General features: G+C 57.3%; 2 protein-coding genes and 2 non-coding genes across 5 annotated transcripts; 2 read left to right on the plus strand and 2 right to left on the minus strand.

Annotated features, from left to right (window-relative positions):
- Positions 1-4436: 4436 nt before the first annotated feature.
- Positions 4437-7476, plus strand: GAMT (guanidinoacetate N-methyltransferase). The gene is made up of 6 exons (XM_027546596.1): positions 4437-4682; positions 5663-5808; positions 5926-5989; positions 6272-6339; positions 6543-6653; positions 7130-7476. Exons 1-6 carry the CDS (start codon positions 4502-4504, stop codon positions 7268-7270), a joined length of 711 nt encoding a protein of 236 aa, XP_027402397.1. The 5' UTR covers positions 4437-4501; the 3' UTR covers positions 7271-7476.
- A 414-nt stretch (positions 7477-7890) lies between these two features.
- Positions 7891-14381, minus strand: NDUFS7 (NADH:ubiquinone oxidoreductase core subunit S7). 2 transcript variants are annotated; one of them, XM_027546597.1, is made up of 9 exons: positions 14247-14381; positions 13994-14093; positions 12321-12354; positions 11367-11435; positions 10873-10990; positions 9232-9411; positions 9101-9147; positions 8553-8641; positions 7891-8054 (listed from the first exon to the last, which is right to left on the minus strand). In XM_027546597.1, the coding sequence occupies exons 2-9, from the start codon at positions 14007-14009 to the stop codon at positions 7957-7959; spliced, it is 651 nt and encodes a 216-aa protein (XP_027402398.1). In that variant the 5' UTR covers positions 14010-14093; positions 14247-14381; the 3' UTR covers positions 7891-7956. The 2 variants fall into 2 exon arrangements, with proteins under 2 accessions (XP_027402398.1, XP_027402399.1); XM_027546598.1 differs by having other exon boundaries at positions 14300-14349.
- TRNAN-GUU lies at positions 14272-14345 on the minus strand. The gene has a single exon. It is a non-coding gene; the product is annotated as a tRNA-Asn (tRNA).
- Positions 14382-14477: 96 nt separating the features above from the next.
- On the plus strand, positions 14478-14550 carry TRNAF-GAA. Its single transcript has one exon. It is a non-coding gene; the product is annotated as a tRNA-Phe (tRNA).
- The last annotated feature ends 239 nt before the right edge of the window (positions 14551-14789 follow it).

Here is a 14789-nt window from a genome sequence, read left to right on the forward strand (position 1 = left end):
GACCACATACTGTTTATTCATCACCCATTGACAGACACTTGGGTAATTTCTACCCTTTGGTTATTGTGCATAATACTGCTATGAACATGGGTGTACAAATGCCTTTTGTGTGTCCTAAGTTGCTCAGTTGTGTCCGACTCTGTGCAAGACCCCATGGACTGTAGCCCACCAGACTCCTCTGTCCATGAGATTCTCCAGGCAAGAATACTGGAGTGGGTTGCCATGTCCTCCTTTAGGGAATCTACCCAACTCAGGGATCAAACCCAAGTCTCTTATGTCTCCTGCATTGGCAAGTGGGTTCTTTACCACTAGTGCCACGTGGGAAGCCCATTGAACCCTTTTAATTTAAAAACTATACGTAACATTGTGTACAGAGAAAATATATGGCATGGACATTGCCTGGTAGAGGAGAGACCTGGACAGGGGGCAGGGGTCATGGGGATTTTGTTTTGTCATAGCTGCCAGGTGACATGCACTTATTATTTATTTCTTGTCCATCCCTCAATATGCTTTGAGCTCTGGGTGGGGCCAGGGCAGGACCCCTGGGGTGAGGAACTTGATATGTGCTGAATAACTGGATGACTTTCATTTTCCAGGAAGGAGCTTCCGGCTGCTCTGGAAGGGGGCTTGGGAAGCTTTCTCTTCAGGGCCACACAGTAAATGTTTTTGGCTCTGAAGCTCCGTGGCAATGACTCTGTGCTGCTATAATCGGAAAGCATCAGAGTTCATATGGAAACAAATAGCTGTGACTATCAACTTTATTTACAGACACACCAATGTGACTGTCATATAATTTCCGTGTGTCTCAAAATACTTTTGATTTTCGTTCAACCATTTAAAGATGTAAAAAAAACATTTTTAGCTCACATACATCCTTTTGTGCTTAGTCACTCAGTTGTGTTTGACTCTTTTCGATCCCATAGACTGTACCCCACCAGGCTCCTCTGTCCATGGGAATTCCCAGGCAAGAATACTGGAGTGGGTTGCCATTCCCTTCTCTAGAGTATCTTACCCATCAGGGATTGAACCTGCATCTCCTGTGTCTCCTGCACTGGCAGGCAGATTCTTTATCTATCGAGCCTCTAACAAAACCACAGAAAGGGGATGTGACCCACAGGCCAGAGTTTGCCAACTCTATAAGTTGGAATGTTTTGATCAACGGTGTCACCTTTCTAATCAGAAAATAAATATTTTCTTTCTTTTAAAACATCTTTGAAGACTGCATTCTGGAGTCAGGTACACCCCTGTTCCCATCCTCTCTGCCACTGATTCACTGTGTCCGAGAAGGTCACCTTCTTTCTCTGAGTCCAAGTGTGCGAAATGCAGATAACAGGGCATGCATGCTAGGCTCTCTTGAGAAAAGTGGACACAAGGAACCACCATGTGTCATTTATTTGAAGACATCAGCGGGGAAAGAGTGGTCACTCCACTGAGAGAAGAGGACACCAGCCGCCGAGGCTGGAACAGAGAGCCCTGTGCTGACTTACCAGCCAGGTTGTGCCATGCTCTCAGCCACTCTTGGGGATGGAGTCCCGGCTGTTTGCTGGCAACCACTGGTAGGTGGCAGCTTGACCAGACAGACATGGGAGGTTCCATATCTCCTGGCAGCAAAGCTGCAGGTGACAGTACCATTTCACTCCCTTCCTCTGCCACCATGACTTCCTCTTAGGGTCTGTAGTGGGCAGCAGCTTCTGAGAATGACCCCTACTTCATGGGCTCCTGGGGTCCCTACCCTTGTGCACCTGGCTTCTAACCAATAGGACATGGCCAGGGTGTGGGGATGTCCTTTTGTGACCAGACTGTAAACAGTTTTGACTTCCGTCTTGCTAGAAGCCAAGGTGAAAATTCAGGAAGACCCACGCGGCCAGGAACTGAATGCAGCCAACTGCCAGTGAGCAACCCTGGAAGAGGACACATCCCCAGCTGGGTTTCAGATGAGTCTCCCAGCCCTGGGCAGCCTCTCAATTACAGCCATGCCACAGGCTGTGAAGCAGAGGACCTGCTGAGCTGCATCTGAATCTGACCCACAGAAAGATGCTAAACTGGGTTGCTTTAAGCAGCTACATTTGGGGCAATCTGTTATATAGCGATAGCAAAGAGGGCTTCTCTGGAAGCTCAGTGGTAAAGAACACACCTGCCAATGCAGGAGATGTGGGTTCGATTCCTGGGTCTGGATGATCCCTTGGAGATGGAAATGGAAACCCACTCCAGTGTTCTTGCCTGGAAAATTCCATGGACAGAGGAGCCTGGCGGACTACAGTCCATGGGGTCAGAGAATCAGACATGACTTTGACTGAACAACAACAACAATAGCTAATGAATACAGCCTGCCTTCCCTTGTTTCTGGCTGGGCATTCTGGGGCATCGCTTGAATTGGGTGACATTAATGCCTCCTGTGTACAAGGGTGGCTTAAGGATACTGGGGTGCATGCCTGCAAAGCCCCCACCACAGTGCCCAGCACAGCCATAACCAGACAATATGAACTCACATGAGACAAAAAGCAGTGTGAGCTGAGCCCTAGTGCCTGGTGCCTGATGCCTGGGACATCTATTTACCGTGCCTCTTCCTGAGAGTCTCTTCCATCCAGACCACATGAGAACCGAAGTAACCCAAGATTTAATCAAGCACTTTCTGTGTACCAGGTGGGTCAGACAGACAATACCACCTTAAAGAAATACCTTCAGTGAGTAAAATACCAAAGAGAGGTACCAGAGATAAAACAGCTTCAAATGGGCTGTACTCAGCCTGGAAGGGGGTTGCCTCCCAGGGGAGGTGTGGCTGTAGCCATGAAGCAGAAAGAGAAGGCAACCAGGCCAGGAGAGAGGAGAAGCTGTCCAGGCAGAGGAAAGAGTGTGTGCAAAGGACTGGGGGCAGGAGGGACACAGGAGCTCTGCAGGGGGTGGGCAGGGACTGTGGGGAGGAGTCTGGAGCCAGGTCAGGGCTGTTAACAGCCATCCAGAGGTGGACACAGAAGGGCATGGCTTGTTGTTGTTCATTTGCTGTCATGTCTGACTCTCTGTGACCCCATGGATTGCATCATGCCAGGCTCCCTGTCCTCATTTCCCACAGTTTGCTCAGATTCATGTCCATTGAGTCGATGATGTTATCTAACAGTCTCATTCTCTGTCGCTCTCTTCTCTTGCCTTCAATCTTTCCCAGCATCAGGATTTTTTTCCAATGAGTCAGCTCTTTGGTGGCCAAAGTATGGGAGCTTCAGCATTAGCCCTTCCAATGAATATTCAGGATTGATTTCCTTTAGGATTAACTGGTTTGATCTTATTGCAATTCAAAGGACTCTCAAGAGACTTCTCTAGCACTATAGTTCAAAAGCATCAGTTCTTCCGCACTCAGCCTTCTTTATGGTTCAACTCACAACTGTACTTGACTACTGGGAAAACCATAGCTTTGGCTGTATGGATCTTTGTTCAGACCTCAGCCTCTCTGGGCCTCAGTTTTCCCACATGTTCACTGGGATGTGCAAAAGGTTTGGCAGGGATGGAGTGTTCCAGACTCACACCCGGGGGCCCCTGTGTGCAGACAGACAGGAAAAGGAACAGCCTGGAGGACATCCCAGCTCCACTTGGGGCCGGGTCCCAGCATGGCAGACAGAGGACATAGCTGACTCCCAGGCTGCCCTGGGGCGAGACAGCAGGGGTGGGCTGTCCTGCCCACTGTCCTGGGGAGGAGGATCTGGCAACTCCTGACTGCTGGGGTGGGTGTTTCAGGCCCAGCACTGGAGGCCTCTGTGCCCTGAGCTGCTCATCAGGCCTCTGGGGTCTCAGGTGGCGTGGGGGAGTCATCTGAGCTCAGGAAGGGTGGTCAGGGTTTGTTCTGGGTCCCCGCACCCCTGCACTCACAGCCATGAGGTTGCCAGCTTTGCCTGTGGAGCATTAGTTTCCCCACCTGTAAAGTGAGGAGGGATAAGGGAACTCCCTGGTGGTCCTGTGGTTGGGACTTGGTGGCACTTTCACTGCGCATCCCAGTTTTAATCCTTGGTCAGGGAAATAAGATCCCATAAGACATGTGGCACGCCCAAAACTAAAAATTTAATAAATAAGATAAAAATGATGAGGATAAAATAAGCCGCTGCAACACTTCTGAAGGATGAGTAATTGTAAATACTAAAGCACGTCCAACCCTGTCTGGAAAATCCTTAGACCTTCACACTCCAGCAAGGAGGGGTATGTTGATGCGGTCGGTGGTGACAGATGAGGAAACTGAGGCAGGAAAGCGACAAGGTGAGGACCCCGAGGGCTCCAATGCCTGGGCTTCGGGAGGAGGGACCGTCGCGGGGATCCGGGACCCACCGAGGGCCGCCTTTTCCACTACGGCAGCTAGAGGCCGCTCGTGCCTCCGCGCAAAGAGCTCGCGCCCCGTGCCCTGGGCCGTCCGTCCCGCCCACCATCCGCCCCGCCCCACCCCGCCCCCTGCCCAGAAGGCCCTGCAGGGACGGGGCCCTGCCACTCCGGAGCTTGCAGGGTGCGCGGTCTATCCCTCAGCATGAGCGCACCCGCCGCGACCCCAATCTTCGCGCCCGGCGAGAACTGCAGCCCCGCATGGCGGGCTGCGCCCGCGGCCTACGACGCGTCGGACACGCACCTGCAGATCCTGGGCAAGCCGGTGATGGAGCGCTGGGAGACCCCCTACATGCACGCGCTGGCGGCCGCCGCCGCCTCCAGAGGTAGCCCGGCCCGGCGAGCGGGGCCGACCGAGGCCAACCCGCTCTCCGGCGACGCGGCGGAGTCTCTGTGCGCCTTCTTTCCTCGCCCGGAATGTAGGGCCGCTCGCAAGGGCCGCGGTGTTGTCCTGGGGGCGCTCCGGGCGCCTTGAGTACCAGGAACGCCCTCTCCAGGAGCACTGACGCCCCGACTCGGGGATAGGGGTGAATCGGGGGATGGGTCCTCAGACGCGGAACTCAGCGCCCCTCCCCCCCAACCCCGCGCGAGGCCGAGGACGGGGAATAGCAGCCTGGCGAGGTGCTGCCCAAGCCCACGTGGGGACTTTTGCCTAGGAGTCGCGGGAGGCCCGCCTCAGCTAAGAATAGCTCCGGGAAAGCTAAGGCCAGGAGACAGCTGTTGGAGGTGGCCCTGCACCAGGTGTCAGAGCCCGTGGGGTGCTGAGAGATCCCCACGACCCCAGAGGCTGTGCGTGCCACCTCTGGGCCTCTGTGTCCCCATCTACCAAATGTGCACAGCCAGCGTCCCTGCCTGGTTAGGGTATTTCTCTCTGCTTCCGTCTTTGACCCAAAGGGGATCAATCCCCGCCCCCGTCTCTTCCAGGCCTGGGCCTCGAATCCTGGTTCTTCCTTGTCCTTTGTTGACTTCACTGTTGCGGGGCTGGGGACTGCCCAAATCCTCAGATAAGCACCCTCAGAGTAAACAGCCTGGGCCAGGGCTCAAGGTCCAGGGTCTGCCCTGCTCCCTGGCCTGGCCAGCCCAGTAGTCGTTGTCCATGGCCTCCCTGGCAGGCCACCCTCCCTGGCTACTGGCCCGGGCCCACGCTGTTCCCTCTCAGAGCTGCTGTGTTCTGTCCCACCTCTGCTATGCTGTGCCGCCCGGTCCTTGTGGCAAATGTTTATCCCCGCCAAAGCCGTGCCCCCTCCTCCAGGTAGCCTCACCAGCCCCACCCTGCGGGTAACACCTGGGCTCTCTGTCTGCCTAGGGGGCCGGGTGCTAGAAGTGGGCTTCGGCATGGCCATCGCAGCCACAAAGGTGCAGGAGGCTCCCATCGAGGAGCACTGGATTATTGAGTGCAACGAGGGCGTCTTCCAGCGGCTCCAGGATTGGGCCCTGCAGCAGCCACACAAGGTGCCTTTCTCTGCCCTTGGCCCCTGTCTTCAGGGTGAAGGCCCTGCCCCCTCCCTCGTAACAGATGGAGTTCTGGGCCCCCTCTGACCTAGCCTTCTTTTTCTCCTCTGCCCCAAGGTGGTTCCCTTGAAAGGCCTGTGGGAGGAGGTGGCACCCACCCTGCCAGACAGTCACTTTGATGGTGAGGGGCTCTGGGAGCTGGGGGGTGTTGCTCTGCAGGGCCTGCCAGCCCCTCTGCCTGCTTTTGAAGCCTTGATGTTTCACTGGGGCATAGAGCCAAGAGGCAGGCACGGACGGATGCACGTCCAGGAGCCTGCATGCAGGTGCGCATATACCTCAAGGATGGAAGAGACATGATGCGTATAAGTGGCCATGGCACTTGGGGCCTCCCCAAGGCTCCCACTGGCAGCCCTGCCTGGTGAGGCTCCCTCCCCAACCATGTGACTTCCATCCTCCCACACAGGGATCCTGTACGATACATACCCGCTGTCGGAGGAGACCTGGCACACTCACCAGTTCAACTTCATTCGGGTAGGGCCACTGATGGTGGAATGTGGGCTACCAGCCACAGGATGGAGGGCAAGCCCTGTGGGGGGCACCTGCTGTCCATGCAGGGGTCACCTCTCCTTCCACCATTCCCCTGACCTGCCAGGAGGTGGGAGGTCCGCTGGGAACACCTCTGCCCACCCTCACATCCCTTCCTGACCACTGTTCACCCCCACCCCCACCCCCAGGACCATGCCTTCCGCCTGCTGAAGCCAGGGGGTGTCCTCACCTACTGTAACCTCACCTCCTGGGGAGAGCTAATGAAGACCAAGTATTCAGACATCACCACCATGTTTGAGGTGCCCCACCCCCCTCCCGGGAAGTGACTCTGGGTGGGGAGGCAGCTGTGATCTGGGGAGGGTCCCTGGCTTCCGCCAGCCCTACGGGCTGATCTCCTCGGTGGACTCAGTGCCCACCTGTACATCAGGAGAGGTCAGTCTCTCCATGCTGACATCTGGTGGCTCCCCGAGGCCCTGGGGATACAGGGATGCAGCCCAGAGTTCCCGCACCCCTCCCTCTGCCCTCTTGCACCCAGGCTTCTCTTTATTGATCTGGCCACCTTTGTCTCAGGCCTTTGCCCACTTGGTTTCCTCTATCTGCAAGGACGTACTAGGCGATACCCCCTAACAGCCTGGAAGTGGTGTTTGAACACCTGGAGACACCCACACCCAGGCCTCAGACCCCGCCTAGCCCCCAGGGTACCTGGCAGAGAGGCGGCTGCAGAGCGTCACCCCTGCTCGCCACTCCCCATGACGTGGCGCCTCCCTCTGGCCAGGAGACCCAGGTGCCGGCCCTGCTGGAGGCGGGCTTCCGGCGGGATAACATCCGCACACAGGTCATGGAGCTGGTCCCACCAGCCAACTGCCGCTACTACGCCTTCCCGCGGATGATCACGCCCCTGGTCACCAAGCACTGAGCCCAAGGGCCAGCTGCCCACGCCACCTGGGGGCCCTGGGTTTCGGGAACCCCTACCCCTACTCAGTACCTTTGTGACCGGAATTGAGGGCTCCAACCCTCAGCCCTGGTCCAGACCCACGCTAGCCTCCCTACCCCTCTCTGCCAGAGGACCTAGGGATGAAATAAACGCTAATGCTGGTCTGGCCCATCAGCAGTGGGACACAAGTGTGTGTTTGCTTTTACTTTTCCTGCCTCTCCAAAGAATGGTAAAAGGAAAAAATCTGCTACAAGGGCTTTTTGGAGCCGGTGGTCATTCCCCACTATTTTCCGATCTCCCGTCCCGCCCTCAGCAGACATTGACAATCAATCACCGATGGCCCCTCCCACCCGCCCGCTGGTGGGCACCTAGGGTCCTCAGAAGAGGCAAAACTAGGTCAGGGCCACAGAGGGTGGCAGCCCCAAGATCCAGCCCCTCTGCTCCCACCCAGTCAGGTTGCACCCCAACTCTACCGTCATCCTGTTTCCTCTCACTCGACGCCCTCCCAGGGCCTCAACTTGCCCCACACGAGAGCAAGGCTCCCCTCTCCGCCCCGCCCTCCCCAGCCCAGGCCCACAGAGCACGCTGGGCGGGAACGCAAGGAGGGTTGATCGGGTTTATTGACCGCCTCTTGGAGGGACGATGCTCAGGGCGGCCGGGCGCCAGCACTACCTGCGGTACCAGATCCGCAACCTCTTTTCCCGTTTGATCTTCTTCTGCAGCTGCAGAATGCCATACAGCAGGGCCTCGGCCGTAGGCGGGCAGCCTAGAGAGGAGCGGTGCAAGCGGTGCCTCAAGCTCCTGACCCCTCCAACCAATGCCGGTTGGGATGGGCTTGAGGGTGGGCAGGTGGGCGGGGCCACCCTCGGGGTCCGCCAGCCAGACGGAATGAACCCAGGACTGGACCTCCAGGCCAAGACGTGGGTGGGGGAAGGCCGGGAGGGCCCCGCCCAGGTGAGCTCTCCTGTCCACGTCCCTTACCCCCACGTGACCTGGCTCGGGACCCAGGAGACAAGTATGGGCAGCCTGCTGACACCCAGGCCACACTGCCCCGCCCCCCAGGACCCTTGCAAAGAGGTGGGGGCAGACTGGAGCAAGCTGAATCCGGGTGAAGTCAAAGACACACAGCTGAGGAGACCTTCCAGGGATAACGAGGGCAAAGGCTGAGGTGTCACTCTTCTGGGACCCTGGGTCTGCTCATGCTTCACAGGGTGAGCCCTCTCAGTGGGGGAAGAGGGGGTTCTGTGCGCCCAGAGGGGCTCACCTGGGACGTAGATGTCCACTGGAACGATGCGGTCGCAGCCCCGCACCACTGAGTAGGAGTAGTGGTAGTAGCCACCTCCGTTGGCACAGCTGGGGGTGGGGAGCGGGGCTGTGAGGGCCTTTCCCACCACCGTGGCCACCTCTCTCCCCTCTCCCAACCCCAACCCACACCTCTTCCATAGATATGATGGGTACACAATACTGTAAATGTGCCAAACCCCACTTTGAAAGGGTGAACTTTATAGTATGTGAATTTCACCTCCACCAAGAAATTAGATGACTACACAGCCTTTAACGGCGTGGAGAAATAGGAGCTGGCCAGATGGGGAGAAGGCTGCAGCCCCCCCAGAGCAGGACGTCCCTCCCATGGTCCTACCGCAGACACAGACAGGAACTGGACAGGCTGCTGGGGTGGGGGCGCGACTGTCACGGGCAGAAGGGGACATTCTGGATGACCCCAGTGAGAAGGCAGCACAGAAAGGAGACAGGAGAGAGGCCAGTGTGTCACTGGCGCGTCTGCCATCCGACCCTGCCCCACTGGGCACTCACCTCCCCATGGATACGACATAGCGGGGCTCCGGCATCTGGTCGTAGACCTGGAAGAGACAGGGGTCTGTGTGCAGCTCAAGGCTGGGGGGTGGGGGACAGGGAGTAAGGGTGAGCCTTGGGGCTGGGCCCACCTTGCGGAGCGCAGGGGCCATCTTGTTGGTGAGCGTCCCAGCCACAATCATCACGTCGGACTGGCGCGGGCTGGCACGGAAGACCACGCCAAAGCGGTCCATGTCATAGCGGGGTGCCGCCATGTGCATCATCTCCACGGCACAGCAGGCCAGGCCAAAGGTCATGGGCCACAGCGAGCTCTGCAGGGCAGGGTAGGTGGCCAGTGAGCAGACTGAGGGGCCCCCTGTGTTTAAAGAAACTGGGCAATTTCACAAAGGAAAATCCAGATGCCTAGCCTTTCTTCAAAGATGATCCCTTAGCCCACAGTGACTACATGACCTCCAGACCCCCAAGACATTCTGGATGCTGGTCACCAGCCTGAGCATGCTGCCCCAGTCCAGGACTGCCCGCCAGGAGGGCAAAGTGAGTTTGGCCAGTGGGTCCATGCTTCCCAGCAGCCACGTTACCAAAAAGAAAAACAGAAAAGCCCTAAAACCAACTGCAAATAGTTTTAATGATACAGTGCACACAACCACTGCTGCTGCTGCTAAGTCGCTTCAGTCATGCCTGACTCTGTGCGACCCCATAGACAGCAGCCCACCAGGCTCCACTGTCCCTGGGATTCTCCAGGCAAGAACACTGGAGTGGGTTGCCATTTCCTTCTCCAATGCATGAAACTGAAAAGTGAAAAGTGAAGTCGCTCAGTCGTGTCCGACTCTTAGCGGCCCCATGGACTGCAGCCTACCAGGCTCCTCCGTCCATGGGATTTTCCAGGCAAGAGTACTGGAGTCTCCCCTAAATCTGGCCTCCAACATGGCACATGCTGCTCTGGGTGCCCAGTGATCACTCCTGGCACAGATTTAGAGCCTGCAATTAAGCCCCTGCAGGGCCTTGTTCCCAACAGTGCCTGAACTCAAAGGGCCAACTCCTCCAGGAAGCCCTCCTGGACGCACCCTGACTTCCCTCCGACTTGTAGTGTCTGATTCTCACCACCCCCTGCCCCCCACCACCCCAGATGTTCTCTCTGCTTGTCTGTGTCCATCTGGGGATCTGGCCAAGGTCCCTGCTGCCCTGCAGATGTGCTAATTCAGGTGACAGGGCTTGGGCCATCCAGAGGGCAAGGGCAGCCCAACATGGCAGGGTACCCGAGCAGTGCCCACAGTGGCCGACTCCACAGTGCCTGGCCACAATGACATGGCCACCCTGGAGCTGCAGGTCTGGACGGGTGTTCACTGCATGGACACTGTACAGCACCATCAATGGGGGCCTGTTCCCCAGGGGGGCGCCCTAGGGGCACTGAAAGGAGCCCCTGTCCTAGGACAGAGGACATGTGTCTTAAGGAGACACAGATGAGCACGAGGATACCCAGACTGTCCCAAGGCCAACATGGGGGGTGAGTGGAAGTTAGGATACCTCCTGGGAAGGAGCTACTGTTTTCATGCCCATTTCCAGTTAAAAACATGGGCTTTACATTAAAAGAGAAAAGAGGAACAGAAGACAGAAGGACAGGAAGGAGGTGGGTCATTCTCTCTGGGAAGTGGCAGGAGGAAGGGCAGAGATCCTGAGAATCAGAGCCTCAGGTCTCCACACAGAGGAGCCTGGCCCACTCTGTGGCCACTTGGCAGCAGGGCCCTGAGGGACAGAGACAGGGAGGGGCTCACCCGGCGCGCCCAGTTGATGAGGTCGTCCAGCTTGGCCACCACATACTCGCCCCGGCTGCTGGGAAGTGCGGCAGGTTTGGGGACCACAGCTCTTGCCTGGGATACGGCGGGCTGAGTGCTGGGCATGGACACATGGCATGGGGAGGCGTCAGCCAGGCAGGCGTCCCCTCTGCCCCCACCTGCTGCCCAGGCCTGGGGCAGGACATGCCTTGCTACAGTCCCAGTGAGACCTTGTCCTCTCAGGGACTTGGTCTCCTTATCTGGAAAATGGGTTTGGCTGACACACTCTTGTCAGGAAGCTCCTGGTCTGGACATGTGCAGCCATCAGCCTGGATGTGCAGGAGGGGGCTGGGCAGGACTCTGAGGGCAAGGATCCCTGGTATTGCCCCACTGGGTGGTGGGAGGGCCCCAGGGTTGCCATGGGCCACTGCTGTGCCAGTGGGGGGGAGGGGGGTAGTGGCTGGGGGGATAGCTCCCAGAAAGGCTGGCCTTACCTGCTCGGGCTGTCAGCGGCCATGCTAGAATGGACCCCTCGCACCTGCAGAGCGGCACCCACGCCAGAGCTGTCAGGAGATGGATCACACATGACAGGGAGCCCAGGGTGCCTGCTGACAGGGTCACCCCGGGACCAGCGTGGGGGGACTGACCAGGAGCCAAATATAGCCCTCCACCTGTTTTTTGTAAATTGAGTTTTACTGACACACAGCCATGCCCATTCACTTTCTTGGTGGCTGTGGAGGTTTTTAAAGAGCCGAAAATGTCCACTATCTGGCCCTTTCCGGAAACAAATCTGCTGATCCCTGGTCTAGAGAGTGCCTGCTCTGCATCTGAAATTTTCCTTGTTTTCCCATTTTCCCTTTGCTTTGCATTATTTATTTTATTCCTAGGGGAAAAGCCTATCAAAATAAAATCAGCCCAAATCCACACCGTCCTCAGAGCCCCCAACTCCCCTCCATTAAGAAGACCCTCCCTGGGGTTTGGGGGAGAATGGATACATGTATATATATGACTGAGTCTCTTCACTGGAACTATCACAACATTGTTAATCAGCTGCAACCCAAAACAAAATGTTTTTGGTATTAAAAAAAAAAAAAAGACCCTCCCCTGAGATCTGCTGTGTCCCTGAAAGCTTGGGGCTGGGGCTGGATTTCTGGGCTTTGTCTGCACCAAGGGCCTAGCAGCCACCTGCATTCCCGTCCCAAGGAGGTTTGCACAGGGCTGCTGCCTCAGCAAATGCACCAGAAGCCTTCCAGTGCCAGGTAATGGCTGAGTTGAGGGCACGAGGGCAGGGAGACATGGGTCTGCAGGCCAGGCGACCCCCAACCTGGCGCTGCTGGAGGGCCCTCCCAAGTCTGAGGCACCCTAATGGCTCTGTCTAAGCCCCTCCCGGCCAGGGCCTCACTGCTGTGGGTAGAGGGACAGGATCAGAGCCCGAGGCAGGCACTCACCGCACAGCAAGGATAGGGTGGAGCAGGCGGAGAGCTGCAGAGAGAACCACAGGGTGGAGGCAGTGAGCTGAGGCAGCATCAGAGGCCACACTGGCTGGGAGTGTCCAGCCAGGCATTTGCCTGCCAGGACCTAGCACCCCCTCTCTCTCACCCTCAGTCTATCTAGACTCCATTTAACAAGTGTTTGGTACAGAGCGATCTTTCAGGGGACTTCCCTGGTGGTCGAGGGGTCAGGACTCCGTGCTTCCACTGCAAGGGGCCCGGGTATGATCCCTGGGCAGGGAACTAAGAGTCTGCAAGCTGTGAGGTATAGCACCCCCCCCCCCAAAAAAAGCCATCTTTCAGAATACGAAGCAGACACCAGACAGTGTCCAGTGTCATTCCTCTGTTTCCAATGACACAGTCCACACTGGAGGCCAGTGATCCTTTGCTCAGGCACATCAGTGTCCCACCTACCTCAGGGCCTTGCGCTTGCCATGCTCTCTGCCTGGAGCACTTGGCCCTTCTTGTGGGTTTCAGCTCAACTGCCTGGGTCTACACTAGCTTCCTAGGCCCTCCTGATCCTGCCACATCTGCATGTTCTTGTATGGTGCCTGCCTGCCTCAGATGCGATGGCCTCCCTGGCTTCCCTTAGTGTCTGTCATGGCCTTGACTCAGACTGACAGGTGTGTGTCAAATTAACATATCCATAAACTTCAGCGAGGCTCCAGGCCCTGGGCTGGGAGTTCCGGAGTCCCAGAGGCTGGGCAACTCCAGACTCCTGTGTAAGCTGCCTCTGTCTCAGCCTCAGCCCCCCAACCTGACCTTAGTTAGGGTTTGGGGTAAGCTCACAGCACAGTAAATGCCCTTCACCTTCAAGGTGAGGGAATTCCAACCTCTGGTCCAGACTTAGCAAGAGGCTGCTGGTAAGGATTCAGAAGGCCGGCGAACTTGCACGGAAAGGAAAAACACCCGTTTTATGGTCACCCACGTCTTACTAAAATTTTGGCCTTTCCTTAGTATAGCCCAAACTGCAGCAGTACTAGCAGGATGCAGGCATTTCACCAACAGAAATGACAGTGGTTTCTTAACTACGCCACAGGGACTGCTGCCAACCCTGTGTAAAGGAAGGTGCCCACTCCATTCCTTCAAGGACACAGCAGTTGGCAGACCCGCCACTAGACCCTGACATTCCAGGCATGACTAATGAAGCACCCGGACTGCGAACAGATCCCTGGTTCCCAGACACTATCTTGACAGCTGTCAGTATACCCACTTTTCTTTACAATCCTGGGAATCCATCCTAGGCGCTTAATCGCTAATCGGAGAAGGAAAGGGCCCTGGAGCAGCCAGGGTTAGGACGCCTGCTCAGCGGGTGACCGACCCCTTCCCAGGGTGGCAGGCTGCCCTGGGTCGCGTTCCAGCCCTGCCAGGCCGCGTGACCTCCAGGGGGTCCCAGCCTCTCTCTGGGCCTCACTTTTCTCCCTGTCAGGGCCGTACCCACCAGCGCCGCCTCTTCCCGGGAATTTCAGGGGCAGGATCCCGGGCCAAATGTGGGCCCCTTCTGCCCCCGCCTGGAATTCCTCCCAAAGATGGCAGCCTGCATCACCCTCGGCCTCCGCTTGCCCGAGCGGCTGAGGGTAAAGGCTCCCGGAGCGACCTAAACCCCGACCCCGCCGCCCCGGCCCGCTCACCCGCCAGCGCCGCCATCTTGGCCTCGGCCTTCAGACAACCTCTACGGTCCGTCCTCTGTAGCGCTCCGGATGCCCCGGGCCGTCGCCCAAAGCGGCTCGGCTGGTGAGGAAAAACCGGAACTCGAGTGGGGACGTTCCGCCTCTGTGGACGCCCCACCGCCGCGCGACTCCGACACCCCACGCGGAAATAGAACACAGAGGCGTGGGCGGAGAGCCTTGGCAAAAGGAAGAGGGTAGCCCACTCTCTTCTTACCCGGGTAAGCAAAAAGTGTAAGGCCCGTCCCTGGGTGGGCTCGAACCACCAACCTTTCGGTTAACAGCCGAACGCGCTAACCGATTGCGCCACAGAGACGGCGTTGCGGCTGAGTTGCAGGCGCGACCCTACGAGGCATGCGCGGCCCGCATGGGCGGCCCGAGCTACGTCTGCGTGCGAGCCGCACAGAGCGGGGCGGAGTCAGGACGCGAGGACGGCCCTTGCTATCCAGCCGAAATAGCTCAGTTGGGAGAGCGTTAGACTGAAGATCTAAAGGTCCCTGGTTCGATCCCGGGTTTCGGCAAAAGTTTTGGCGCTGCTAGCATCATCCTTCTCTTTGACTCAGAGCTGATACGTGGATGTTGACATTGGCTTATGCCAACGCGGGAGGGCTTGAATGGAAAAAGGCCTCAAACCCGCCTCGCCAATCCCCAAAACTGTGAATCCAGCCCCAAAGCACCGCCCTCTCCTACCTCGATTTTCAATGTATTTTAAGTAGGTAGGATTAGAACGAATGCTAATTGTAAAAAGAAACACTGCTAA

Source organism: Bos indicus x Bos taurus, chromosome 7, assembly GCF_003369695.1.
Source record: "Bos indicus x Bos taurus breed Angus x Brahman F1 hybrid chromosome 7, Bos_hybrid_MaternalHap_v2.0, whole genome shotgun sequence".
Taxonomy (NCBI): Eukaryota; Metazoa; Chordata; class Mammalia; order Artiodactyla; family Bovidae; genus Bos; species Bos indicus x Bos taurus.